The sequence below is a fragment of the Penicillium alfredii genome (genome assembly GCF_028826965.1).
Source record: "Penicillium alfredii strain IBT 34128 chromosome Unknown utg000005l_segment0_segment0, whole genome shotgun sequence".
In the NCBI taxonomy this organism is placed as follows: domain Eukaryota; kingdom Fungi; phylum Ascomycota; class Eurotiomycetes; order Eurotiales; family Aspergillaceae; genus Penicillium; species Penicillium alfredii.
Window position 1 is genome coordinate 2367832 of NW_026622702.1, and position 27084 is coordinate 2394915.

General features: G+C 53.7%; 10 protein-coding genes across 10 annotated transcripts; 5 read left to right on the forward strand and 5 right to left on the reverse strand.

Annotated features, from left to right (window-relative positions):
• Positions 1-33: 33 nt before the first annotated feature.
• Positions 34-1990, reverse strand: NUU61_004301 (proline--tRNA ligase; the record flags this gene model as incomplete). The annotated part of the gene is made up of 4 exons (XM_056654883.1): positions 34-44; positions 109-1361; positions 1418-1587; positions 1646-1990. The coding sequence occupies 4 exons, from the start codon at positions 1988-1990 to the stop codon at positions 34-36; spliced, it is 1779 nt and encodes a 592-aa protein (XP_056512910.1).
• Positions 1991-2225: 235 nt separating this feature from the next.
• Positions 2226-4224, forward strand: NUU61_004302 (chaperonin-containing T-complex alpha subunit TCP1; the record flags this gene model as incomplete). The annotated part of the gene is made up of 6 exons (XM_056654884.1): positions 2226-2268; positions 2325-2372; positions 2435-2520; positions 2584-2688; positions 2742-3776; positions 3841-4224. 6 exons carry the CDS (start codon positions 2226-2228, stop codon positions 4222-4224), a joined length of 1701 nt encoding a protein of 566 aa, XP_056512911.1.
• A 171-nt stretch (positions 4225-4395) lies between these two features.
• Positions 4396-5510, reverse strand: NUU61_004303 (uncharacterized protein; the record flags this gene model as incomplete). Its single annotated transcript, XM_056654885.1, has 2 exons — positions 4396-5401; positions 5473-5510. The coding sequence occupies 2 exons, from the start codon at positions 5508-5510 to the stop codon at positions 4396-4398; spliced, it is 1044 nt and encodes a 347-aa protein (XP_056512912.1).
• Positions 5511-5953: 443 nt separating this feature from the next.
• Positions 5954-8224, reverse strand: NUU61_004304 (WD40 repeat domain-containing protein; the record flags this gene model as incomplete). Its single annotated transcript, XM_056654886.1, has 3 exons — positions 5954-7350; positions 7412-7525; positions 7576-8224. The coding sequence occupies 3 exons, from the start codon at positions 8222-8224 to the stop codon at positions 5954-5956; spliced, it is 2160 nt and encodes a 719-aa protein (XP_056512913.1).
• Positions 8225-8866: 642 nt separating this feature from the next.
• Positions 8867-14410, forward strand: NUU61_004305 (putative rRNA biogenesis protein RRP5; the record flags this gene model as incomplete). The annotated part of the gene is made up of 4 exons (XM_056654887.1): positions 8867-9316; positions 9369-13345; positions 13384-13792; positions 13862-14410. The coding sequence occupies 4 exons, from the start codon at positions 8867-8869 to the stop codon at positions 14408-14410; spliced, it is 5385 nt and encodes a 1794-aa protein (XP_056512914.1).
• A 539-nt stretch (positions 14411-14949) lies between these two features.
• On the forward strand, positions 14950-16289 carry NUU61_004306 (uncharacterized protein; the record flags this gene model as incomplete). Its single annotated transcript, XM_056654888.1, has 2 exons — positions 14950-15117; positions 15288-16289. 2 exons carry the CDS (start codon positions 14950-14952, stop codon positions 16287-16289), a joined length of 1170 nt encoding a protein of 389 aa, XP_056512915.1.
• Positions 16290-16830: 541 nt separating this feature from the next.
• NUU61_004307 (urease accessory protein UreD) lies at positions 16831-18012 on the reverse strand (the record flags this gene model as incomplete). Its single annotated transcript, XM_056654889.1, has 1 exon — positions 16831-18012. The coding sequence occupies one exon, from the start codon at positions 18010-18012 to the stop codon at positions 16831-16833; it is 1182 nt and encodes a 393-aa protein (XP_056512916.1).
• Positions 18013-18938: 926 nt separating this feature from the next.
• On the forward strand, positions 18939-22526 carry NUU61_004308 (cohesin subunit IRR1; the record flags this gene model as incomplete). Its single annotated transcript, XM_056654890.1, has 1 exon — positions 18939-22526. One exon carries the CDS (start codon positions 18939-18941, stop codon positions 22524-22526), a length of 3588 nt encoding a protein of 1195 aa, XP_056512917.1.
• A 982-nt stretch (positions 22527-23508) lies between these two features.
• On the forward strand, positions 23509-23814 carry NUU61_004309 (uncharacterized protein; the record flags this gene model as incomplete). The annotated part of the gene is made up of 1 exon (XM_056654891.1): positions 23509-23814. One exon carries the CDS (start codon positions 23509-23511, stop codon positions 23812-23814), a length of 306 nt encoding a protein of 101 aa, XP_056512918.1.
• A 967-nt stretch (positions 23815-24781) lies between these two features.
• NUU61_004310 (karyopherin alpha) lies at positions 24782-26750 on the reverse strand (the record flags this gene model as incomplete). Its single annotated transcript, XM_056654892.1, has 3 exons — positions 24782-25693; positions 25744-26253; positions 26511-26750. The coding sequence occupies 3 exons, from the start codon at positions 26748-26750 to the stop codon at positions 24782-24784; spliced, it is 1662 nt and encodes a 553-aa protein (XP_056512919.1).
• Between the last annotated feature and the right edge of the window lie 334 nt (positions 26751-27084).

The window sequence follows — 27084 nt, forward strand, 5'->3', positions numbered from 1 at the left end:
GGAAAATAGCTGTCTCCATATGAGAGAAATAGCTTAATAAGAGCCTGCAGATTATGTTGTTAGTAAATATGCCCGGAGTCAGAAGAAGTGAAAAGAAAAGAAACTTACGGCCAAACATGCACCACTTCTCCGCCAGGCGGTTGCAGTGGGGGTTGGTGCATTTGGTGACGCCCGGCTCGAGACCTTCGGGCTGGTCGAAGGGAATGCACAGCGACTTCGCACCCATGCTGGGGGCCTTGGCGTCCTGGGGCTCACCTGAGTCCTCCTCGGCCTTGCGGGCGCTCAGGTCCTTGATCTGATCCTCGCACTCCTCGGTCAAGCAGTGGGGAATGACACAGATGTTCTTCTCATTGAGCGCGGGCACGAAGTCGTCCCAGTTGGTGAGGAGCTTGCGGTGGTTCGTGTATTCCTGCTCGGCACGCTTGAATAGATCGGCCTGGATGGTTTCCAAGAGAGCGGGGACGCCGGTCGACAGCTCGTGGATAGGGATCGAGCCCTTACCATCCTTGCCCGGGATGTCGCGGCGGGCGGTGGTGACGAAGTGACCGGCCGACTCGCCGGGGCCGAATTCAATGCGCAGAGGCACACCGCGCAGCTCCCACTCGTTGAACTTCCAGCCAGGAGAGTAGAGGCGTTTGTCGCTCTCAGTACGGATTCCAGCCGCGGTGAGAACCGCCACGAGGCCATCCACTTCGGCGTTCAGCTTCTCGCGCTCCTCATCGGAGGTCTTGGCCGTGATGCCGACGGGGATAACCACGGTTTGGGTCTCCGCGACGCGAGGAGGCAGGACCAGGCCCTTGTTGTCACTGTGGATCATGACCATAACACCCAGCGTGCGGGTCGACAGACCCCACGAGTTCTGCCACACGTGGAGCGGGGGCTTCCTCTCATCGGGCTTGGCGGAGGGATCCTCGACGGTAATGTTGAACATCTTGCTGAAGTTCTGGCCCAGACCGTGCGAGGTACCACCCTGAATACCACGGCCCGTGGCGGGGATGTAGCCTTCAACGGTGGTGGTGTAGAGACCACCAGCAAACTTTTCCTTCTCGGTCTTCTGGCCCTTGATGACCGGGACAGCCAGAAGATCCTCGTAGATCTGACGGTAATAGTCAAGGATTGCCAATACCTCCTCCCGAGCGGCACCCTCAGTCAAGTGTGCCGTGTGGCCTTCCTGCCACAGGAATTCACGAGTTCTCAGGAACGGCTGAGGGTGCTTGAACTCCCATCGCACAACAGAGTTCCACTGGTTCAGACGCAGGGGCAGGTCGCGGTGGCTGCGAATCCACTTGGCGTAGTAAGGGTACATCACCGTTTCCGAAGTAGGGCGAATGGCAATCTTCTTTTCCAGAGGGGTCGAGCCACTAGTGAGGATCTGAGTCAGTATCGCACAATCGCGACGGGAGATAGGAAGTCCTACGCATGCGTGACCCAAGCGACTTCGGCCGCAAAGCCCTCAATGTGGTCCTTCTCTCGCTTTAAGACATCTTCGGAGACAAACAGCGGAAAAGAGCAGTTCTTCACACCCATCTTCTTGATCCGTGTGTTGAACCATTGCTGGATTTCCTCCCAAATGAAGAACGAAGCGGGCTACAAGTACATTAGGCCATGAACTTGCACGTGTTGAAGCAGACTTCCAATAACATACCTTGAGAATGAAACAGCCAGAGAGGTCGTAGTAGTCGAGCATGTCTCCCTTGGTGAGAACCTGCTGATACCAGCCAGGGAAATCCTTCTCCTTGGAGACGTCAATGCCGATCAAAGCAGCGCCATCCACCTTCTTCTTGGGGGCTTTTTTGGCTTCCTGCTTGCCAACTCCCTTGTTGGCAGCCTTGTCGGCCTTGTCGGCAGCCATCTTGGCCAGCTTGGCGGCCTTTTTGGCGGCATTCTTCGACTCGCCCTGCTGGTTATCAGCGGGGTTCTGAGTGCGATCAGGCAGAGTCTGAGGGGCAGCGCCCGAGGCAGCTTCGTCGCTGGGGTTCTGGCTAGCCATGTTGCTGAAACGAGCGTGTAACTCGAGAGAACTCAAGAAAGCCAAAGGCAGCACAGAGGGAATGAAAAACACACAAAGACAAGGTGACTGTTCCCCTCGCAAGTGGGATGCCGCCAAAATTTAGTATCCACCGCCTTGGTGCGGCAGATTTAGCGGCCACTCCACCCCCAAGCGCCCAAGCTCTACCATCGCCCTCGAGAACCCCCCCTTTTCTTTGTTTTCTCTTGTATTTGCCATGGCTGGCATCTTTGAGGCTCCGCGGAATGCGGACACCCTTTGTGAGCCTGACCTTCCCGAGCTTCGATGCAGCGAAACTGACCAATCTCGCACACAGTCTTGGGTGGGCAGAAAATCACTGGTGCGGATGTCCGAGAGCAAAATGGTATGTCGGAAAAAAAAGGTCTCTGGGAGCTTTCATTGGCTTTGGTAGCTGATAACTAGCAGTTTTGGCGACGCAGGCGATTGCAAATGTCATCAAAAGCTCCTTCGGACCCTCGGGGCTGGACAAGATGATGGTGGATGACATAGGGGTATGGACAATGGAACCCCGCTAAGGATTGCTACGGTGTCTAACAATGGGGTTCTTTTCTCAGGATGTGACGGTTACGAACGATGGCGCGACCATTCTGTCTCTGCTGGACATCGAGCACCCTGCGGGCAAGATCCTCGTCGACTTGGCTCAGCAGCAGGATAAGGAGGTGCGGGGTGGTTCATACCACAAGCAGTCAATTTCCATGCTGATTTTCCCTAGGTCGGAGATGGCACGACTTCCGTTGTCCTTATCGCTGCGGAGCTACTGCGACGGGCGAACGAGCTAATGAAAAACCGGATACACCCTACCACGATCATCACCGGGTACCGACTGGCCCTGCGTGAGGCCGTCAAATATATGAACGAAAATGTGACTACGAAGGTGGAGAACCTGGGGAAGGACAGCTTGGTTAACATCGCGAAAACCTCCATGTCGAGCAAGATTATTGGGGCCGATTCCGAGTTCTTTGCGAAGCTGTGCGTGGATGCGATGCTGCTGGTGAAGTCGACAAATCAGAGGAACGAGGTCAAATACCCAGTCAAGGCCGTCAATCTCCTGAAGGCCCATGGAAAGAGTGGTACCGAGTCCGTGCTCGTCAACGGCTACGCTCTGAACTGCACCGTTGCCTCCCAGGCCATGAAGACTCGTGTGACTGATGCCAAGATCGCCTGTCTGGACATGAACCTGCAGAAGGAGCGGATGAAGCTTGGTGTCCAGATCACGGTGGACGATCCCGACCAGCTCGAGAAGATCCGTGAGCGGGAGTCGGGCATTGTCTTGGAGCGGGTTGAGATGATCCTAAAATCCGGTGCCAATGTCGTCCTGACGACCAAGGGCATTGACGACATGGTCCTCAAGCTGTTTGTTGAGAGGGGAGCAATGGCGGTTCGTCGTTGCAAGAAGGAAGACCTGCGACGTATCGCCAAGGCCACCGGTGCCACCCTTGTCAGTACCCTGTCGGACCTTAATGGCGACGAGAAGTTCGAAGCATCAAACCTGGGCCAGGCAGAGGAAGTTGTGCAAGAACGGATCTCAGATGACGAGTGCATCCTTGTCAAGGGAACCAAGGTTCACACCTCGGCCTCGATCATTCTACGCGGCCCCAACGAATTCAGTTTGGATGAGATGGAGCGCTCTGTTCACGACTCGCTTTGCGCAGTCAAGCGCACTCTCGAGAGCGGCAGCATCGTTCCTGGTGGTGGAGCCGTTGAAACTGCCCTTCACATTTACTTGGAGGAGTTTGCAGTCACGGTGGTGAGTATCTTTTTCCCTTTCTTCTCTTGCTCATTTCCCATCCCTCTGACATATAAATCTCCAGGGCTCCCGGGAGCAACTTGCTATTGGTGAATTCGCACAGTCTCTGCTCGTCATTCCTAAGACGCTGGCGGTTAACGCAGCCAAGGATTCATCCGAGCTCGTTGCGCAGCTCCGTGTTCGCCACGCCCTGTCCCAGCGGGTTCAGGAAGGCGATGCCAATGAGGAAGAAAAGGCCATCGCCAAGAAGAAGACGTATGGCAACTACGGTCTGGACCTGATGAAGGGACGAGTGCACGACACCTTGAAGGCCGGTGTTCTGGAGCCCAGCATGAGCAAGATCAAGCAGCTCAAGAGTTCGGTCGAGGCTTGCATAGCTATCATGCGCATCGACACGATGATCAAGCTGGACCCCGAGAGACAGGAGGATGACGGCCACGGCCACTAGGGCTTGTGCTTTGACTATCCCACCTCGTTAAAAAAAAAAAGAAAAGGCAGTAATTTGATGTTACATAGATGAACGCACTCGGACTGCATATGACTTTAAGACCAAATCCCACGTAGTGGAGATATCCATGGATGAAATCTATCTACACATGCGACAATATAAAGACATCTCTCACTGCCGTTTTTCGGCCATCAGCCGCCGATATTCCTCGACGATGTTCCTTCTCTCCCCGGCCAGCTCTTCTCGTCGACGCAGACTGCCCACCGCAGCCGGAACATTGGCAACATCAACCTTAGCGCCGCCTCGCACCTTAAAGATCTCCCGCGGCTTTTTCAGCTGCGGCGGTGCCTGCGCAACATCAAACGGATTCGTCTGCTTCGCACGCTCCCGCTTTTTCAGCTTCGCCCAAGGGTCAGGATCATCATCACCGCTGTCAGGCACCTCGCCATCGTCCGAGCCGCCCGCACTATTCCCCTTCTTATTCTTCTTATTCTTCTTATTCTTTGCACCTGCGGCCTTCTTCTTGGCTTTCCCAGCCCCGGCCTCGGCCTCCCACTCCTTCCACAGGTCCAGTTGATTCTCCATCTCGGCCTCGCGCTCCTCGCGCTCCTCCTGTTCTCGCTCCCGGATCTTCACATCATCCTCGCGCCAGCCGCGCTGCAGTCGCCGCAGATGCTTCTCATGCCTCGTCTGCCGACCCTCGCGGAGCTTGCCCAGTCCAGGCTTCGTAGACTTGGTCATTTCGGACAGCGGGAGAGTGCGGTCAACGCGCGCCGCAAATTCCGACAGCTTTTCGCCCGGCAGGATGGTCGGCATCGCCTGCTTCGTCGCCTTGGTGCCGTTGGCCGGGGTCTGCTGCGAGTCTGCGCGGGTTGGTTTGTTGCTGGACTCGTTTTTGGTGGCTGCGGTGTCGCGCTTGCGCTTCTTGTTTTCCCGGCTCTTGTCCTCTGTCTCCAGTCCCGATGGTGCTCGCTTCCCCGTGGTTTGGAATTGCATCAGCCGCCGGAACGCTCTCGGGGTGTCGTCCTCGATGGCATTCTTGCGCCGGCTGGTCGCTGTTTGGTTGGGAATTTTCTTGTTGTCGCCGGCTGCTTGTTTCTTGCCAGACTTGGATTTGCCCTCCTGGTCGCGGACTGGGAGCGGCTTGGCGATCAACGAGGGCGGTAGATTGTAATTTCTGGGATAGCAAAGTTGGCGCGGTTAGAATATTGTGCCTTGATGGAACACCATATTATCTCCAAGACTTACGAGTCATCATTGTGACGTCTCTTGTGTTTGTGAGGCATCGTGGGGGTTTAGGATGTGGAGGAGTGAAGGTGCCCGGCGCAGCTTTTTTTTCTTCTCGTCTCGGCTTGGCTCGCTATCTTATCGTTTCTGAAACTACTCGACCACGTCGGGGCTTGATTCCAAGGCCCTTCTCGATTGACATGGTCAATCTGAGTATTTAAAAAAAATAATTCTACAAGCAAGATTACTGGGAATGAGAAAGACACTCTAAGAAGACTATTGCACGGCAATTCAAGTCACAATCGCGCTTGGTTAGATCGAACGGTAACCCAACAGAACCCCGGAAAAATGCAGACGAGTATGCTACGCTGACGGAAAAGAGAAATAAACGAAGACGACCTCATAAGCGCCATGGAAAATGCCAGCAAAGTGAAAGAGAAACAGCAAATAGAAAGAAACAAACACCTCGGAAATGCAGAGCAAGAGAACAGCAGACCTCAAATCATTCATCTTCATCGTCGTAGGAGTCTTTCGTAGCAGCCCAGCCACACTGCCAGCGTCGACCTTCGGCTTCACCACCCTTTCGGAGGTAACGAGCCTCAGGCCCTTCCCGCCAGCATCGAGCCCTGTAGTCGTCGCTGACAGTCACAAGTTCGCCATCGACCGTCCACGAGACACCTGTAACCTCTTTCTGGTGGCCCTCAACAAGAGGGGTGCCCGATTGGTAGATGGGGATGGTATCCTCCAAGCGGCCGGAGAGGCCTACGCCAGAGTTGGTCCGGCGGAGTCCCGAACGAGTCGTAAAGAGCGAGGTCCGGCTGGGTGTGTTCTCGGGGTGTTTTTGCGCCGAACTCTGTAGGAATTGTTCGTCTGTAGGGAAGAGGATAGGGCTGTGGTCACTGCTGCCGACGGCGAGCATCTCCGGACGGTCATCAGCTGCTTTGCGCAGGGCCAGCTTGACATAGAACGAAGAAACCTGAAGGCGTGGATGGCGGAACCCATACAGGGGTCCGAGGCCATCTTTGTCCGATCCTCCAGTTCGCCGCGGGCGCTGGTTGTTGAGGGAAAGTTCAGGTGCATGGCCAAGGACCAGGTGGGAAGTCGAATGGGCATACACGGTACCATCTCGGCAAAGACTGTACAGCCGCGCACCATCACCCCCGAATGCCATGGATGTCAAGCCAAACCGCCGATACTTGATGTGGCTGTCTGGCTCTCGAGTGGTCGACACGGGAAGGACAGGTCGGCCGCGGCGACTATTATGTGCCGTGCGTAAGTCCCAGAGCCTAACGCTTGCGCTGGCTTCCGATGCCGTGACGAATAGGTTTTCGCGACCAGGGGGAAGGAAAGCAAGGGACGTTACGGTGATATCAGAGCGGCCGAGGGGAGGTGGTTCGTTTTTGTCCAGGGCCGGTTTTTGGGGAGTTGTGTAGGCATGAGCGCCGAGAATCGTGTTGAGGACATGAGGATAGGTCATCCTGGGGGTGGCAGGCGTCGCGGAATTCTCGGCTTCCGATTCCAGGGAGCACCGAACCTGCAAGGCAGGCCGCTCAAAGCCTTTGCAGCGGAGATCCCAGATGTTGACATTCCCGTCCCGACTGCATGTGGCAAGGACCTTGTTGTTGGCACCCGGCTGAAATTGAACGCGCTTGACGGACGAGACGTGGTTCGACAAACAATGAATAGGACGTTGCGTGGTCATGTCGATGACCAGAGATGTTTGGTCACCAGAAGCCGTAGCCAGGAACATATCATCTGGCGAAAATTCGACATCCATGATCGAGTTCATATGAGGACGAAATCCAAGGTATGCGGCAGAGAATCCACGCTCGTCGACCTTGGACGAATCCAGCAACCGAATACCGCCCTCTTCATCGCCCACCGCAACTAGCGAATTGGCTTCACATTCGTTAGCACCAGGCTATTGGAGCAAGCAAGCGTCGATCCATAGACCACTTACTGTTACATGAAGCATTGCAGAACGGAAGAGCTAGTTGGCCGTTGGAAGCGTAACTAGAACATGAGTGACGATCTTCCGGGCGCGAGTAAAAATTCGAAGTGAGGTCTTCCCAGCCTATAACAATGTGAGAACCATGTGATCAAATAGATCAAGTAGATACCAACCAGTCCCAGAATTGGATCGTATAGTGACCCGGTCCGCTCGTGAACCCAACACGGTTCGCGTGAACAACGACCCAGATGTTTGCAATGCTCGGGATCGACTAACAGGCGCAACAGGAGGCGAATGCTTTGTGGGCCTCGTCGGCAATAGAAGTCCATTATGCTCGCCCAATACCCCGTCGATGTCGCGGGTTGTACCTCCCTGCTCACTTTCCTCGTCTGGAGACCGGACACGAACTTTTTTCAACGGCGATGACTGTAGCGGAGACGCCGTTGAGGAAAAAGAATGTTTTCTTTTCCTGCTAGGTGTGCGAATAAAGTCTTCTGGTAATCCATCATGGGGGCTTCGTGCACTGCCGGCTTTGGAGGTTCTCGTGAATGCGGGTCCAAGACGATTTACAGCCGGCGAGGTCAGCGCCCTCAAGGCCTGGCGACTGGTCCTGACGCTGCTGGCAGGGTTCCCACTGTTTAGCAAAGATCGAGGGGTGAAAAATCGTCTGAAAGAGCGTGGGGTGACGGTCGGTGGTTTCTTGAGCTTCCGTCTCTCACCAGCATCGGACGAGACCGAGGGTGGGGAGGATGGAGGCTCAGATGAGAGAGGGAAGATGGGCTCTGAGCGTGGGACTTCCGGGAGACCCGAGCCATGATCCATTGTGTGCTAAAGCAGACGAGGCGAGGCTATGGGGGAGACATCGAGGATTGAGGAAATAGACCCAGACGAAAGGGGCAAGATGAGAAGGGTTGGGCGCGGGAAAATCGCGTGTGTCGCGCGACGTGTATCTTTCAACACCTCAGGCATCTATCTTGCCCTAAGACCCTGCCTCAGAAGAATTTGATGCTTCACGGGCTACTTCAGGGATTTTATACGCTTTAATAGATTTTGCTGGTAATATTAGAGCACTCCTATAGAAGCTCTAATCAGTTTCTAAATTTCCTAGAGATATGGCTGGCCTTCATGAACATGGTCGAGGTCTACCTTACGCTCGTGTAGGGTTTCTATATCTTGCAAAGAACATTGTCATCTTGCTCCTCGAGAAGAATTGTACTACAGAAACATGAATCTTCGCGATATCCACGATGGAGAATACCAAGAGCTATACCCAAGTAGCCTTGGCGATATCCATGGATGCCTTGGAAACTTAACCTTGGAATAAAAGGCTGAAAATCGGAATTGCTGATTCATCGGCCCACCGCCTACCCGGGCAGATTTTCTGCCAATCTTAATGGAAATTTTTTTTGGGATCATCAAATTAGCAACTCCAACCGTGCAAAAGTCGGGTTTGCCTACACAACAATGGCGCCGATAAAGCGCAAGGGGAATGCCCCCGAAGAAACGGCTGCTCGCCAGCCCCAGAAGCGCGCCAAGGTCGGAGCGGAAGAACGCAAGAAGGACCAGAAGAAGCAAAAGGATACCGCATCGGCCGCTCCGAAAGCTTCGGAGCTCTCTGTTTTGCGCGATGATGAACCCTCCTTTCCTCGTGGCGGCGCTGGTGTTCTCACGGCATTGGAGCGCAAGCAAATTCAAATCCAGGCGACCAAGGATGTTCTCTTTGAGCAGAAGGGACCCAAAAAACCCTCTCGGGACCTCGACGACGAAGAGGAAAATGACGATGTTGAAATGGAGGACGCGGAGACGACCACCACGACTAAGAAGCCGCGGAAGAAGAAGTCCAAGGGCAAGAGCTCTACAGAAGAGAAATCTTCCAAGAAGCAGGGTGTTCGCATCGAGGGTCTTAGTTTCAAGGTAAGAGCGACGAGAAAGAAATTTGCTTCGTACCCGCGCTGACAACTCGCAGCGCATTGTTCCCGGGTCCATGATACTCGGCCAGGTGTCTAGCATCAATGCCCATGATATCGCCCTTTCCTTGCCAAACAACCTCACCGGCTATGTCCCGCTGACGGCCGTCTCAAAAGTTCTCGACAATAAGCTCGAGAAAATGTTGAACGAGGAAGAAGATAGCGACGACGATGAAAATAGCTCCGATGAAGAATCTTTTGAACTGAAGGATTACTTCTACCTGGGCCAATACCTGCGGGCATTCGTGGTGTCTACCGGTAGCAACCCGGCTGACGCAAGCAGCCGAAGCAAAAAGCGGATTGAGTTGACGGTCGATCCTCGACAGGCCAACACAGGTCTCTCGAAATCGGACCTTGTGGTTGATTCTGCTGTCCAGGCGTCCGTTGTCAGCGTGGAGGATCACGGTTTGGTCATGGACCTCGGGATCGAAGGCTCAGAGCTGAAGGGCTTTATGTCTTCCAAGGAAATTGACCCTCTGGTGGATTATTCCAGCATCAAAGAAGGGGCCGTTTTCCTGTGTATGGTCTCGGGCCAGAATCCCAGCGGTAATGTTGTCAAGTTGTCTGCCAACCTTCAATCATCGGCTTCGATCAAGAAATCACACTACCTCAGCTCGGCGCCTACGATCAACGCTTTCCTCCCCGGTGCTGCTGCTGAGATTCTTTTGACCGAAGTGACGTCCCACGGCATGATTGGAAAAATCATGGGAATGCTCGATGCCACAGTGGATCTAGTCCAATCCGGAGCGAGTACTGGCAAGGACGATTTGGAAAGGAAATTCAAAATCGGCGCAAAGATCAAAGCCCGCATTGTCTCAACTTTCCCAGCGGCCGACACGTTCAAGGTTGGGTTTTCATTGCTGGGCCACGTGCTTAAGCTCTCTTCCGATGTCCATGGCCCGGGGTCGTCTACCGAGGCACCCGCTATTTCTGCTATCCTTCCTGAAGCCAAGGTGGTAAAGGTTGAACCCGGTTTGGGCGTGTATGTGCAGGTTGGGGATTCTAGCCATGTTGGCTTCGTCCATATTTCGAGACTCTCAGATGGCAACGTCGAGTCTATCTCGGATGATTCTGGGCCATTCAAGGTTGGGTCCACACACGAAGCCAGAGTTGTTGGGTACAACATGCTCGATAATCTCTATCTCCTATCGCTTGAGAAATCTGTCATTGAGCAACCTTTCCTTCGCCTCGAGGACGTCACGGTGGGAGCGATAGTGAAAGGAAAGATCGAGAAAATCTTGATCGGCCCTCAGGGAGTAGATGGATTGATCGTCAGTCTGGCAGATGGGATTACCGGTCTTGTCCCATCCATGCACTTTGCGGACACCCAGCTCCAGTTCCCCGAGAAGAAGTTCCGGGAGGGCATGAAGATCTCGGCCCGGATTTTGTCGGTGAATCTCGAGAAGCGCCAGATCCGATTGACTTTGAAAAAGAGCTTTCTAAACAGCGAGTCTGCCACTTGGAAGGATTACAAGGAAATTGTGCCTGGATCGCAGTCACCTGGTACCATCGTCAACCTCCAAGGACATGGTGCCGTTGTCCAGTTCTACGGCCCTGTCCGCGGTTTCCTTCCCGTGTCTGAGATGAGCGAGGCCTATATCAAAGATCCGGCCCAGCATTTCCGACAAGGCCAGGTTGTCAACGTTCATGCTTTGAGCGTGGATGCATTGCTTGGGAGACTGGCCGTGTCTTGTAAAGACCCATCTACGTTCACCGAGAAATACCGCAAGGCTTTTGAAGATCTCCGCCCCGGTCAGCTTGTTACCGGAACTGTTTTCGAGAAGTCGAACGATGATGTGCTATTGAAACTGGACGAGTCGGGACTCGTGGCACGTCTTGACGCCCAACACACGATTGATGGGTCTCCCTCTAAACAGAGCTCAACCCTTTCCAAGATTCGCGTGGGCCAGAAATTGAATGATCTCCTGATTCTTGACATCCAACGCGCCCATCGCCTCATCCGGGTTTCCAGCAGGGCCAGTCTCAAGAAGGCTGCGAAGCAAGGAGTCATTCCTAGCAAGTTCGACGATCTTCAAGAGGGCTCCACGGTCACAGGTTTCATTCGCAACATTACCCCCGATGGGTTATTTGTCGAGTTCCTCGGTACTCTCACCGGACTGGTTCCCAAGCGTCTTATCGAAGATGCCAATCTTGAACAACCTCAGTTTGGTATGGCGAAAGCCCAGACGGTCTCGGTGACTGTCCACTCAGTGGACGCTGATCTCCAGCGGTTCATCTTGAGCATGAAGCCAGCAGAGGCCACGCATGCGGGCCCCAAGAAAAAGGAAGCGCCAACGCCGACCGACGATCTCGTTGCGAACCCTGTTGATGAAAGCATCAAATTGATGTCCGACTTTACCTTTGGCCGGATCGTCAAGTGCAAGGTCGCTTCTATTAAGGCTACCCAGGTTAACGTCCAATTGGCGGACAATATCCAGGGTCGCATCGACGTGTCTGAGATCTACGACAAGTGGGAAGACCTCAAGGATCGGAAACAGCCTTTGCGCTTCTTTCGTGCGAAGCAAGAGCTTTCTGCCAGGATTCTCGGCGTTCATGATGCTCGCAGCCACAAGTTCTTACCCATCAGCCACCGCACTGGTAAATACCCTGTGTTCGAGCTCACTCTTAAACCGAACTTCCTTAAGGCAGTCAACCCTGAGCCACTTAATATGGAACAAGTCAAGGTGGGATCGTCGTGGATGGGCTTTGTCAACAACGTCGCCGATGACTGCCTCTGGATTAACCTGTCCCCCAATGTCCGTGGCAGACTGCGCTTTATGGATGCCTCGGACGACTTGTCCCTTCTGACCGATGTGGACAAGAATTTCCCCATCGGGTCTGCTTTGAAGGTCCAGGTCACCGCGGTGGACGCTGGCAAGGGTCACCTGGATCTCTCAGCCAAGCAGGGATACGACAAGCTCTCGTTTGGGGACGTCTCTACTGGCATGATCGTGCCCGGGCGAGTCACCAAGGTCACCGAGAGACAGGTCATCATGCAGCTAAGCGAAACGCTCGTCGGCGCAGTCAATCTGATTGATCTGGCCGATGACTATTCGAAAGCCAACCCTACCGTTTATCACAAGAACGAGGTTCTTCGGGCTTGTGTGGTTGCCGTTGACAAGGCTAACAAGAAGATTTACCTGTCGCTGCGCCCCTCCAAGGTCTTGAGTTCATCGCTTCCAGTGCAGGACCGTGAAATCTCTTCGCTCAAGGAGATCAAGGCCAACGATGTCATCCGGGGATTTGTCAAGCGGGTTGCCGACTCTGGTCTCTTTGTGGCAGTTGGCCACGATGTCACCGCCTATGTCCGAGTCTCTGCTCTTTCCGATTCCTATCTTAAAGAATGGAAGGACTCCTTCCAGGTGGACCAGCTCGTCAAGGGCAAGGTCACAATGGTGGATCCGGAGCAGGGCAAGTTGCAGATGAGCTTGAAAGAGTCTATTCTGGACCCCAATTACAAGGCCCCGATCACTCTCAAGGATCTCAAGACTGGTCAGGTTGTTACTGGCAAAATCCGCAAGGTGGAGGATTTTGGGGCTTTCATTGTTGTCGATGGATCTGCGAACATCAGCGGTCTCTGTCACCGAAGTGAGATGGCAGAGAAGCGCGTTGAAGATGCTCGGACCTTGTACGATGAGGGTGACGTCGTGAAGGCCAAGGTGATCAAGATCGACCAACAACAAGGAAAGATCTCGTTTTCGCTGAAGGCCTCCCACTTCCAAGACGGAGAGGAAGAGGATGACAGCGAGGATGAGGATGAAATGAGTGTCGATGGCCTTGGCGGTGTCGAGCTGGGAGAGAACGATAGCGAAGACGATGACGATGAGGACGACGACGACCTGTCTATGGGCGGCGTTGATGTGGAAGACGATAGCGACGAGGACGATTCGGAGAGTGATGAGGATGTGCCCATGAAAGGCACTCAGCCCACGAAAACGGGGGTCTTGGTGCGACTGGCTTCGACTGGAGTGGTAATGTCCGAGACGACGAAGACGAGGCTGCTCGTTCCGACAGTGACAATGACGAGGCCTCGAAAAAGAAGAAAAAGAACCGCAAGCCTGAGATCCAGGTCGACCGGACCGGCGAGCTGGATGCGAACGGCCCGCAGTCCGTTGCCGATTACGAGCGTCTTCTCTTGGGTGAGCCGGACACGTCTCTCCTGTGGCTGCAGTACATGGCCTTCCAGCTGGAACTGGGTGAAGTCGAGAAGGCACGCGCCATTGCCGAGCGCGCGCTGCGCACCATCACCATGGGACAAGACGCCGAGAAATTGAACATCTGGGTAGCGTTGCTGAACTTGGAGAACACGTACGGCAACGACGACAGCGTCGAAGAGGTCTTTAAGCGGGCGTGTCAGTACAATGAACCGCAAGAGATCTACGAGCGGATGATCAGTATATACATACAGTCCGGGAAGAACGAGGTATGTAGAAACCCCCTTTCCCGCGTGGTAAAAAAATATCTATGGATTGCTAACTGTTTTTCTTTGCAGAAAGCGGATGACCTCTTCCAAACCGCGCTCAAGAAGAAGATTTCTTCGCAGTCGCCCAAGTTCTTCCTCAACTACGCCAGCTTCCTCTTCGACGCCAAGGCCGCCCCCGAGCGTGGCCGGGCACTGCTTCCGCGCGCCCTGCAATCGCTCCCAGCGCACACTCACGTTGAGACGACCTCCAAGTTCGCGCAGCTGGAATTCCGCTCCGCCAACGGCGATGTGGAACGTGGTCGTACCGTGTTTGAGGGTCTTCTGTCCTCGTTCCCCAAGCGCATTGACCTGTGGAACGTGCTACTGGACTTGGAAATCAAAGCTGGGGATGCGGAACAGGTCCGCCGTCTGTTCGAGCGAGTACTCGGCTTGCAGAGCAGCAAGAAGGGCATTAGCGTGGATGCAAGCAAGAAGGTCAAGCCCAAGCAGGCCCGGTTCCTCTTCAAGAAGTGGCTTACGTTTGAGGAAAAGCTTGCCGCAGAGACCGAGGATGAGAAGATGGTGGAAGAGATCAAAGCGCGGGCTGCGGCCTACGTCAAGTCTCTACAGGAGGAGTGAGTGTACTAAAAATTACTGAAATAGGACAAAAGCTTCATGAAAGCCAAAAAAGCGGGTGCCGTGTGGGCACCTCGGTGTTTGGGTTCTCATTGCATGTATATAGAAAGCGTCATATCCTATGTCTCAATTGATCTATTGTATGACCTCGCGATGTGTGTAGTGTTGCAGCATGGATGTAGTATAAATGTAGTATGGATGACGACGCCCATCCAAACTTGAGTTCCACCGGAGCCGCGGATTGCGATCCAATCACCACCGATCCCTTCACATCATACTTAGATGTCTCATAGGGTTTCGGAGACCAGAGGGAAATCTCACTCTCCTTCTCTTTCCCCTCTGATCTCGCCATCTCTTCTCCTCCCGCACACCATGGGTATTTCCTTTCGGTCCCTTCACCAGGGCTCACCCTCTGGCGTATCTCCCTGTGTCCTCGACTTCCCCTTTGACGGCTACGTGGACTCGCCGGACACAGGCCGAGATGCGAACAAACTCGACGTGCGCTTTACAGTTCTTCCCCGCGGAGTGGGGCCGCATAGTCGATGGCGTCGGGTGTTGGCGAGTCTAATTCCGTCTACAACGTCAAGGGAAGACGATGTCCTGCCGTTGCTAGAAGAAGACTCATTACCGCGCAGAAGAAGAGCACGTCGAACTCTGTCCCGATTATCGCGCTGGCCGGTGCGTGCGCTGTTGGGGTTCTTGATCATGCTGTGAGTATGAAATGACGTTATCCCGCGATTTGTTGCGAGAACAAGTGTCGCTGACCGATGGGACCATTTATATCCCCCCCGAAAAATAAAGAGGCATCATCCAACTTTTTGCTATTGCCTGTGGTATTGTACTTTCCTTTTTCCCGGACGAATACGACCGCGCTGCCCAGCACTGGATACACGGCGACCACGCAGACACCCAGGACGACTTGCATTGGCCCACCGATATCTCGCGCGACATCGTCCCTGTGGGCTGCCACTCGCACAATGACTACTGGCGGCCGGTGCCACTGTACTCGGCGCTGCAAGCCGGCTGCATTGGCGTCGAGGCCGACGTCTGGCTCTTCGACGACGAGCTCTACGTCGGCCACACCGCGTCATCTCTGACGCCGCAGCGCACTCTGCGGTCCATGTACGTTGACCCGCTGGTAGTCATACTCGAGCGCCAGAACCCCATCACAAAATTCCAGCTCACTATCGCTCGTCCTCCGCGCGGTGTCTTCGACGCCGACCCTGGCCAGTCCCTCATCCTCCTGGTCGATTTCAAGACCGATGGCGCCGCGACCTGGCCAGCCGTCATCCAACAGCTGGCTCCGCTGCGAGACCGCGGCTATCTGACCCATTTCAATGGCCGGGATATTGTCCCTGGCCCCGTCACCGTGGTTGGCACCGGAAACACACCATTCGATCTCGTCACGGCCAACTCCTCCTACCGAGATATTTTCTTCGATGCCCCGCTCGATAAGCTCGTCGACGAGGAGTCCTACACTCAAAACCCTGGCTCCGGACACTCCGAGTTGCATTTCTCCCGCACAAAGCGATCTAATGGCCTTGGCCAAGGGTTGTCTGGTATGCCGGTCACCATCACGGCGGACACCTTCAACGTCACCAACAGCTTTTATGCGTCCGTGTCATTCAAGAAAGCTATTGGTTTTCCCTGGCCGTTCCATTTCACCCAACGCCAGATTGATCTCATCCGCGCCCAGGTCCGTGTCGCCCATCGCCATGGTTTGAAAGTGCGGTACTGGTCGCTGCCTGGCTGGCCTCGGGGCCTGCGCAACCATATCTGGAGGGTGCTGGCGCAGGAAGGTGTAGATATTCTGAACGTTGATGATCTCGTCGGGGCAACTAAGGGCGACTGGAAGACGAGGATCTTTGACTGGTGGATTTGACGTGATCTTGGTTCTTCTTTTCCAATTGTCAAATCTTTGCTTTATAGCGGCTCTTACTAGCTGGAATGGGCGTCTTGAGGCTGGAATGTCTCTTTCGTTTTCTTTTTTTTTGGGCTTTTGAGATAAATACCTTTGCTATTCTGATAGATTACGGACTGGCTTGGTGACTGCGAAAGCCGAACACATATTTGAGGATAGATCTAATGCGAATGAATTGATATTGCTGCTAGTGCAAATATCCCCAGTCCGTGGGATTCCTCTATACCATCGGATGCTACCAGATGGCAGTTGACGCCAGGAACTCCATTTTGTTGCCCTGGGGGGTTAAGATTGATTGCCTCGAATGAATTTGGATGCTTCAAGATAGTTAAAAATCACATGTGGCGATGATAGATATGTAGGAAGTTATGCAAAATAGATGACAGATTTCAAAACATAACCAAATATAGTTCTGGGGGTATCATTCAGGTCCAATTCTACTGTTCTGGGTGTCAAACCCTCGGCCAGCTGAGGAAACCCTAACAGCATAAATGCAAGAGCGTCATAGGCAGAAGAGCGCTTCTTCGCCAAATTCTCGTATCACACTCCCCTCTTCGCGGAGCAGGCCACCCAGCCAGTGCTTAGCTGTCTCAAAGTCCTTGGCACCGAACTTAACCAGAACGAAGCCGGCTCGCACACGCGCCGCGGTCCAGGTAACATTGCCCTTAGTGCTAAGGGACGGCTCCGGTACCGAGGACGGTGTTGCTGCCGACCAATTTCGACTACCAATGCGTGGCTGGGAAGCAAATTGGTTGATCAGGAAAGAGCCGAGGCTGTCAAATACCGGTCCGGATAAGATCAGTGTTCCCACTACGCCATGCGGTCGAGTACGTTCTTGGAGGACGTTCATGGGCGCCAGGCCGGCCTGTGGCGGCGGGGTGTCGACACGGCCAGAGTGGCTGTCAGTCCCACGGTGGTCCTCATCCAGATCATCATCCTCGCTGTCCTCGGTTTCATCGTCCAGAATCACCGAATCTCGCAGCAGGAGCCGGCTCTTGCCTGTCTTCTCGTCGGTGGCCCAGACTTCGTTGCGACCCCGCCAGAACCGAAAGTTCCAGTCTTCACCACGGGAGGTGCGGCCCTGGGTCACCCAATCGAGTACACAGAGGCTGCTGCGCTCGTCACCTTTGGCGGTGGCGTCGACGGTGAAGGTTTGTACCTGAGAGTAGCGACTATGCTGGAAAGGGACTGACGGATCTGGCAGGTAGCAAAGGGCTGCCTGTCGGCCGATTCGCACATCCAGGGTCTGCTTGCTCATATCAGAGAGGTGTTCGTTGACGGGCATTTGTTTTCGATGGCCCTTGATGACGTTGGGGCTATTGTCACTGTTGTTGGGGTCGGTCTTGAAGATTTTCGTGCTCCCTTGCGGTGTGGTTACCACCATTCTAGTTTTGGCATCGAGTGTGATCGACACCTCGATATGATCTCCTGGTAGGAGCCCACCGCCATACGTGAGGAGGTAGAGGTGGATGGGTCGCGAGGGACATGAATCTGAAAGTGCAGATGGCTCAGGGCTGGGAACAAAGCCCGGTGCCCGTGGGACCAACTTCAATGGGTATTTGTAGGTGAGGGTCGTGAGGGTGGGATTGGCGGGAGGGAGGAGGGAGAGGACAACGGTGCCCTGGCCCGGCTTCGCGATGGACGACTCGAAGGGCGATCGAATCGGCATGGATGGTTGTCGCATGATGGGCGATGGTGTAGAATGAAGACTGGAATGGGCAGTCAAAGGGAAGAAACGGCCCAGGGTTTATATCATCGAGTGGCGAAGAGGCGAAGAATGAGCCAAGAAGGCATGTAGCTCGAGGTCACAGTCAGGTCTGGTGGCTGTACAACCAGGCTACCACATGCTCAAGAAGATGAGGTTTAACCCCGGAGTTTTCGGGGCGAGACTGGCATATAATTAGCGATGATGGCATTCATTAGGCAAGGTTGGTGCGGGCACTCACCTGATGGGGAATCACGCCAGACCCATTAATGGAGCCAGCGAAAAATAGTCCAGATGATCCGGGGCATCCCTTGGCTCCCATGGATCCCAGGCAGCTAGTAACTGGACATCTGCAGAAATGAAAGGACAGGACCTTTTCTATGACAAACCGTATCTCCGCACTCGCATAGACGCTGCCCGCCGGAGTCTTGGCGCCGCGGATCCTTTCACGGTTACGTAAGGTGAAATTATGTCATTGGGTAAAGTTACGGTATTGTTTCAGTAACATTACCTTAACTTTATGCCTAGTAATTGAGGCATGAAAGGCACCAACTTGTGTCCTCAGGCACCAAGCAGGAGTCGACGCGACACGCTTCTTTTCCCCACTTTCGCTCTCATCGACTCTCTCTGGTTGATCCCATGGCTTCTCTCCATTGACCTTATCCCTATTCTTTCAGGATCGTCTTCTCCCAGCTACCTCAACTACCCCTCCAAGACTCTATTGAGTTGACCTGCTAGAGCGCGTTTGCTGCGGTTGCGCACCGCGCGTTGCACGAAGCGCGTCCTCGATTCGAAATACAGGTCACCAATTCACGTCACTGTGTTGGGCCATTGATCCGATCGATCAGCCTTGCTATCCTCACAGCTACAGCTACCAGAGTATTACCACACAATCCTAGCCCACCATGGACATCGACGACCGTTTGTCCAGTCCCGTGGACCCGTCCTCAACCCCCACCGAAGATAGACGCAAATCGGGCCGAACAACGCGACGACCCGACACATTTTCTCAAAGCACACACTCCACGAAGGGCTCTACCCTGAGCGGAAAACGCAAACGTGGCCACGAGCGCGACAATGGCGAAGAAGTCGAGGATGAAGACGCGTCGGAGTCAGAGAGCGATGATGCCGGCGACGATGATGCAGACGAGGAAGAGTTGCGAGAGAAGCGGCGCGCGGCACGCAAGGCTGGCCCAAAGAAACCATCCAAACCAAAAGGAAAAGCATCACACGCGGCCAAGAAACCCAAGTTTGCGGGTCACGGGGTCGGAAGACAGCTCGCCTTTCGACCTGCTACGACTGGTCGACTCCCAAGTTCACGGCCCCGGAAACCCAAAGTCCGACCTAGTTTGGCCGCTGGTGAACGCGGCATGTTCGGTAAGTGGGCGATTGCGCAATCTCTACCAACGATTCTCATTGCTAACGTTGATCTAGCGGAGGTTTTTGGAAAAAGCAACAATGCTGACGCAGCCGCGGCGCAGTGGCTCACTCGATACCAGCGGAATAATGGGAATGCCATGCAAGAATTGGTCAATTTCATTCTTCGATGCACCGGGACCGACCTGGAGATCAGCGACGAAGAGGTGCAAGATGTGGACAACGCTTTTCAGCGAGTCAATGATTTACAAGAACTGTATCATGCACAAGGCATCACCGAATACCCTCTCATCTCTCGAGAGAAAAAGTTTAGGGTGTTTCAAGCTGTTCTTGAGGAATATTTCACCGCGCTGATTAAAACGTTTCATCATTCGTCGATCTTGTACACAGATGATGCTCTGCTTGAAAATATCCAGATCTGGGTCTCGTCCATGTCAACATCGAAGTGTCGACCGTTTCGCCATACAGCGACTATCATATCTCTGGCGATTATGAACACCTTGTGTGATATTGCGCGAGAGGTCACGACCACCCTGACAACCTCGCGCAAGCAACTCGAAAGCGAAAAGAAGAAAAAGACCGTCAACAAAGGCCGTGTGGAGGCAATTCAAACGGCCATTTCAGACGCCGAACAAAGGGTGGAGCAACTCGATGGGTTCCTGCAGGATGGGTTCGACACGGTTTTTGTCCATCGCTACCGCGATGTGGATGGAAAGATCCGTGCCCAGTGTATGGAGGCCCTGGGCAGATGGATTCGCACATATCGAGAGATATTTTTCGAGGGACAATACCTACGGTATCTCGGATGGACCCTCGCGGATGCCGTTGCGTCCACCCGGCTGGTTGTCTTGACGCAGTTGTTGCCACTCTATGAGAATAGAGACAACATCGCCGGTCTCCATTCTTTCACTGATCGCTTCCGCCAGCGGATTGTGGAGATCGCTGTTCAGGATGCCGATATCTCCGTGCGTGTAGCAGCCGTCGAACTGCTGAATCTCTTCCGTGAGGCGGGATTACTCGAGCCTGGTGACATCGACGCTGTCGGCCGACTAGTATTTGACATGGACCCTCGGATTCGAACAACGGCAGGCCGCTTTTTTGTTGCGAATGTCCAGGATGCATTTGACTCTATCACAGAGGAAGTGGGCGAGGAGGTCAACGAAATGTTTGCTGACGATGACGAGGATGATTTTGAGTCGCCCAAGCGCTCCTGGATCAAACTCAAATGCCTTGCAGATATCTTCCAGGTGTATGACGAGCAAGAAATCGGGCAACAGCCGCCGGAGCGAACCTCGGTACCTCGCGACATGCTGTCGGGCGTGCCAGTAGATTCGCGATTCGTTTTGGCAACTGAGGCTATCTACCCTCACATGGAGGAGCTATCCCTGTGGCAATCACTGGCGGGCTATCTTCTTTACGACCATTCCCAGATCGCAGACAATCCCTCTGAAGATGACACGACGGGGGTCGTGCGGAACCTGTACAAAATGCAGGAGGGCCAGGAATCCATTCTTCTAGAAGTTCTCTGCGCCGCAGTCAAACTTCGGGTCCTGGACGTTGCAAAGTCTGACATCGACAAGCGAGGCCGCAAGATCAAGGCACTGACTGCCAAAATTCCCGAACTTCAAGAAGAGATTTCTCATGGTCTTGCACAAATCATTCCACGGCTTCTCAACAAATTTGGGTCTGCACCCGAGACCGCCTCTGCTGTTTTGCGGCTGGAGCATTTTGTGGACCTTGACACAATCCAAGATCTTCAGAAAGATGCCACGGCTTATTCTTCCTTGTTGAATGACATCAACAAGCAATTCCTGACCCACTCAAACCAGGACGTCCTGGCTGAAGCCAGTATGGCTTTCTTGCATGCGAAGAGTTCTGATGAGATGCGGGAGGCGCTGGAAGGCAGGGTTCAGGAGCTATGGGATGACATGGTGGAGGCGCTTGGCACCTTGTCTCGTAAAAAGGATGTGCAAGAAGGTGGTCCAATATCGGACCCAAACCTTACAGACCTGAACAACACTGTGATGCGCATTTCGAATCTTGCCGGTATCATGGACTGCACCGTTATCCTGGAGACGGTACCCACATCGCGTTCGAAGTCCAAAAAGGATCACCCGGAAGCTCCCTTCAACACACTCATTCGACTTGTCGAGCGCGGTCTACGGAAGGAAGATGATGACGAAGATGTTGCCAGGACAGAAACGGAGCTGGTCACAAACAGTATCCTGACGTTGCTCTTTTATTTCATGTGGAAGGTGCAGGCTTTGGCCACGGCTCTGAATGACGGGAAAGCTTCTTTCAACACGTTGTATTTCGAGGCGCTCACGAAAAGTCGCGAAACTTTCGCGGCGGCGCTGACCAGCATCATGGATCAGCGCTCTGGATTGGATGACCTGCGATTTGCGGCTACCACCTCATTCCTCGACCTACAGACCCTGTTTAGCACGCTACGGAATGTCGGGCAGGGCGTCGGTAACGATGAAGATGTTGTGTTCCAGGCTCAGAGTCTCGTTCATGAAATTGCACCCGACACCCAAGCCCTTATTACCAAGATTCACAGCGTTGCCGAACGCATGTTTGCCAAGAAGTCCGGTCGAGACCTCGAGCCCGCTGACGATGACGCCCCAGCATCCGACGACGAGCCCGAGGATGAGGACGAAGAGCAAGACTCGGAAGACGAGACGGTGATCAACGAGCGCCTCCGGAGCAGCATTATGGCCGAACAGCGTCTCTGCGAGCTGACCGGCAAACTCGTCCTCGCCATCATCGGCCGCATCGTCGACGCTTCCGGGTCGAAGCGGGGCGCTCTCAAGAAGCGACTGCTGCGCAACAAGACTGGCCTGGGCCAGAATTACCGTGAGGTTCTGTCATACCTGGAAGAGCGCAAGCCTCGCAGCACCCCGCGAAGCAAGGGTAAGCAAGCTGCCAAGGCTGCGGCGCCCGCAGCCGCAGCCAACAAGGATTTCAAGTCGGCCGAGCACGTCGATGATAATGAAGAGGAAGCCGAGCAAGCCGACCCTGTGGAAGAAGATGATGACGAGGATCTGCGCGCTCGCGAGCTCGTTGAAAATGATATCGACGCTGATAACGACGAGGACGAGGTGATGGGCGATTAGTGGGCTCGCCGGGCCTTCCAAGTTGTGTGTCCTATGGAAACGACCTGTGCTTCAAAAATCACTTTCTCTGCGTTGATCTTTTTCTCCCTTGCCATAATAGCTTTACTTTCCTTGTATCTTTCTTTATTTTTCTTTGCCCTGTCGGGTCGGATATGGGATCTTTCCTTGTCCCATGCATGGTATGAATCTTGCTTCTTCTGACTTTATTCATCTTTTTCTTGTTCCATCTGCCTTTGTCTCTAACCATTTGTTTCAAATTTATTCCCCTGTCGTATTGCTGTATGTATTCCACTCAAGACATTTCTTTCTACAGGCCATCGATTTGGGATCCTGGACACGTACACTACAGAGTGAGCCAACTTAGTTCGTCAAAGATGTGGCTGTGGACTGCCAAGTCACCCATCTCCTTTGCAGGGATCCAAGTCGGCTGAGCCCCACGGCATATTGACTTAAAGACGAGGGTTGAACACACATCCCCCTTTCGCCATTACTCAAAATTTAATCACCCAGCTCCAGCCGTTCATGATCCAGGACCTCTCATTATGTCGAATGCAGTTGATATCATAGCCCTCTGCCTGACAGTCTGTCACGGACTGGCGACATACTATAGCAGATACAAATCAAAGGCCTGACTGGCCTCCTCGAGGCACTACAGGATGTTCTATCGGAGGATAGATCGACATTAGGGCAGTGTCCAAAATAGCCGCGAAAGCTTCCGCCGAAAGACTCTGCTCGGTCTTGTGAACACGGTTGATTTCACTAAGGAGCCTCTAAATAGATCAGAGCCTTCGGATCACATGGACATCGCCTCGGTACTTTTGGGTGAGGGTGGCTACATCACATCATCTGCTTTTGAGACGGTGATCCCGCTTCATCTCGTTTGGCGCTCCCTTGTTCCTCACTTTGCTTGGCCTAATGTGGAGTTTTCCCTTCCTCAAGATGGGCGGGCGACACTCATGTTGGAGAAACCCTCTAGACATATATGCCCCAGAAGCCCTCGGATCTTCTGATAGCCAGGGATAAACGGCTTCTCAATTCCCATATCCGAAACGGTGTTGCCATGCAGCAGTATATCAGCATGTACACTTCATGGCCCTCCGGACTGGCATCATTGCTGAAAGCAGGATTCGAGAAAAGCAGACAAGCTTTCGAGTGGGCCGGCGCGGCTGATTGTGTAGAAAGCGTCCAGCTCCTCCTAGCAACCAAGGGCTCGTTTCTGGGAGAAGATGCGATGGTGCAAGTGGGTTTTAACAGCGATCCCCACATCATGGAGTTGAGAAAGTTATAGATACGCCAGTTTTACGTGCACTGCTATAAAGCGCCGCGGTCACTTGGCTCTACACATAAGGAGTGCGTGGGAGGGAACTGCGGATGTATCCTTGTGAACAACTGATTGCCGAGACAAGAGCACGATTTCATCTCATGGTTGATGCCCACACAAATCTTCTTGCCCAATTTCTTAGTTGCTTGAGGGTCGTCACAATTAATCCTACTCTCAACAACGGACATCTACCGTAAATCATAAGGTGTAGACCTCTACGATACCCGGAAATGACTACGATCTATGATAGAAAATGTTCGGCTGAGTAGGACATGGCATTTTGCCTGGCTAACTGCAAGGGGTACCACGAAAGAGTACCACAATTATTTCCAGAGACGCTGCGTTGACTAAAGGGTCGAGGCAACCCCAGATTGGATTACCATTAGGCGCAATGGTATAAGGGGGAAAGCCATCGACTGGGACATCCTGGAGCCAGGGAAGGAAGAAAGAGTTGGTGTGGGATGCCTAATTCCGCACCAGAAACACCAGTGACTGGGAAGGGGTTTGGGGCATTAACATAAACGAAAAGAAAACGAAAACGAAAACGAAAACCGATCCTGCAAAATACGCCTGTGTATGAGGATGCTAAACACGGGGGGGAGGGGGATACATGACGGTGAATCTTGTTTATCGTGAAATCAGAACAGATAAAAAGGGGGATGGGAGGGGGGGGGAAGGAGCATCGTGACATTAGCCGAGGCCGAATGGGGATGAGGGGGACAACAGACTCAAGCTCGTGCGTAAGCTCAGCACCAGAGGGAAAAGCAGCTCGAGAAGAAAGCGGAGGGAGAAAGGAAGAAAGAAAACTAAGATGTGAGAAACGGTGGCAGTGGCTCGAATGGCTGTTGCCAGAGAGTTCCTGCAGACTCAACACAGCTTCAACTTGGCTCAAAAAAAAAAAAAAGGCTTCAACATGGAAAATCCCAAGGTGCCTTTACATATCCATAGAATCACCGCCGTTGGCGAAGTTGAACCCGCCGGGCTGCTGTTGGCCGGTACCGAGAGCGAAGCCAGTCTGGGTCTGCTGGGGTGCCAGCTCATCGATGTCACCACCGGCCTCGTCCTCGTCCGAGAAGTACTTCTCGATGATGTTGTAGGCCTTCATATAGATCTCCTCGTTGGCGTTGTTCTGGCAGTCATGAATCTTCTCCATGCCACCAGCCTCTTCGATGAACAGAGCGAAACGGTTGACACGGGTCTCGCCAGGCTGGCCGGACTCCTTGTCCAGCTCGCCGACCTTCAAGATGTTCTCCAGACCATCCAGAGCCACCTGGATGATCTTGTTGTCCGGGCAGGCAAGCAAATCACAGAGGGGCTTGATGCAACCTTGTGTAACGAGGTAGCGGATCTGCTCGGGCTTCTGCAGACCGCCCGAGGTCGCGTTGGAAATGGCCCAGCAGGCCTCTTTCCGAGTCTTGAAGTCCCCGTTAGCCAGCAAGTTGATCAGCGGGGCAACGATGCCGGCGTCAATAACGGCCTGGATTTGACTCGAGTTGCCAGCAGTGACGTTGGAGATGGTCCAGCAAGCTTCCTTCCGAATGCCATCCTTGGTAGAGCTCAGAAGAGACAGCAGGGCAGGGAGGGATCCGCAGTTGATGATAACCTGGGTTTGAACGTCATCGCCAGTGACAATGTTGCCGACGGAACGGAGAGCGGGAGTCTGGACGGAGGTAGAGGCGTGCATGAGGAGTTCCACCAGACGGCGGGGAATACCGGCTTCGATGACAGCCTGGATCTTGTCGTTGGCGCCATCAGACAGGTATGAGATAGCCCAGCAAGCATCGATCAAGACCTCGTCGTCCAGCATGTAAATGAGCTTGGCAAGGACAGGCAGGGCCGGGGCAATCTACATCGAGTCAGCAACACTATCATCCAGAATAAGAAATCGACACATACCGTGTTCCAGTCCGGTTGCGGGGTCTTGCCACGGCAGAAGTTGCTAAGGGTCCAGGTGGCATTTCGAAGCATGCTCAGCTTCCGGCCATCGTTGATGAGGTTCAGCAGCGGGCGCAGAGCACCAGCACCCAGCACGAAGTCACGGCAATGAGGGCTGTCACCAGCAATGTTTCCAAGTGCCCACACGGCCTGTTCTCGGACATCGGGCTCATGGCTGCTCAGAAGCTCAACGAAGATAGGGACAGCACCGGCCTCGATGACGACCTGGGTCTGCTGGGCGGAACCGGAGGCAATGTTGGTCAAAGCCCAAGCCGACTCAAACTGCACCAGGGTGTGGGGGGAGCGAAGGAATTCAACAAAACGGTTGACAACACCGGTCTCAATGACGCGCTCGATCGGAGGATTGCGCTCCTTGGACAAGAGTTTTCTGAACTTTGTGGTGGCCTGAATTTGCTCCTCAACCTGGTCGGAGAAAACACCCTTCACCATCAAGGGGAGTTCGACATTGAGCTATAAAATCCATTTTGTTAGCTATTGGTTGTTTTGCGGTTTGATCTATAGTGGGGTCAAGTGGTTCCGTTGTTGGAGGGGCCCGGGGGCCATGGCAACAGGGCGGTGAAAAATTCCATGTTGATGCGATCAAGGAAAACAAAGGCAAGCCGAATGACCCCCAAGGGAGGCCAAGTGGCAGCACAGGGTCATAAGGAATTGAACTTGTAACCAGATTCCCCAGCAAAAGTAACTGTCTTCACAATAGTCAAACGTACCTCACTTTCAATTGCACTGGCCTCGTCATCACTCTCAGTCGCGGCGGCCATGCCACCGCCAACACCGATTCCACCATCCCGGGTCTGAATACCACGTCTCTTGGCCAGGTTCTCCTCTCGCTTCTGCTTTCGAATCTCAACTTGCTGTTCTTCACGACGGCGGCGGAGTTCATCGGGGCGGAACTGGTTCCTGGCCTTGAACTGGGTCCGACGGTGCTCGGGGATATAGCGTTCCGCCATGGTGAATATGTTTTGATTATGAAAACACCAAAGGGAGAAAATAGCGCGCCACGGAAATCAAGGATGGCACTGAGATGGGGGAGGCGCGCTGAAGATGGGAAGAGGAAGAGAGGGAGATGTGGGGGGAGAGGAAGAAAGATTGTGGGAGAGGGGAAATCATGTGACCCCCATTATTTACTTGCGCGCCTCGTTGCTGAGGTGGTTTCCGTCAGGAAATTCCCCGGGACTCGTCTTTTCTCTTTGTCTCTGTTGTCTCAGGAGAAGCAACTGCGTGCTTCTGCTTCCTCTGATGAGGAAGGTGGATAGACATTACAAAACAAGTCTTCAACCCGTT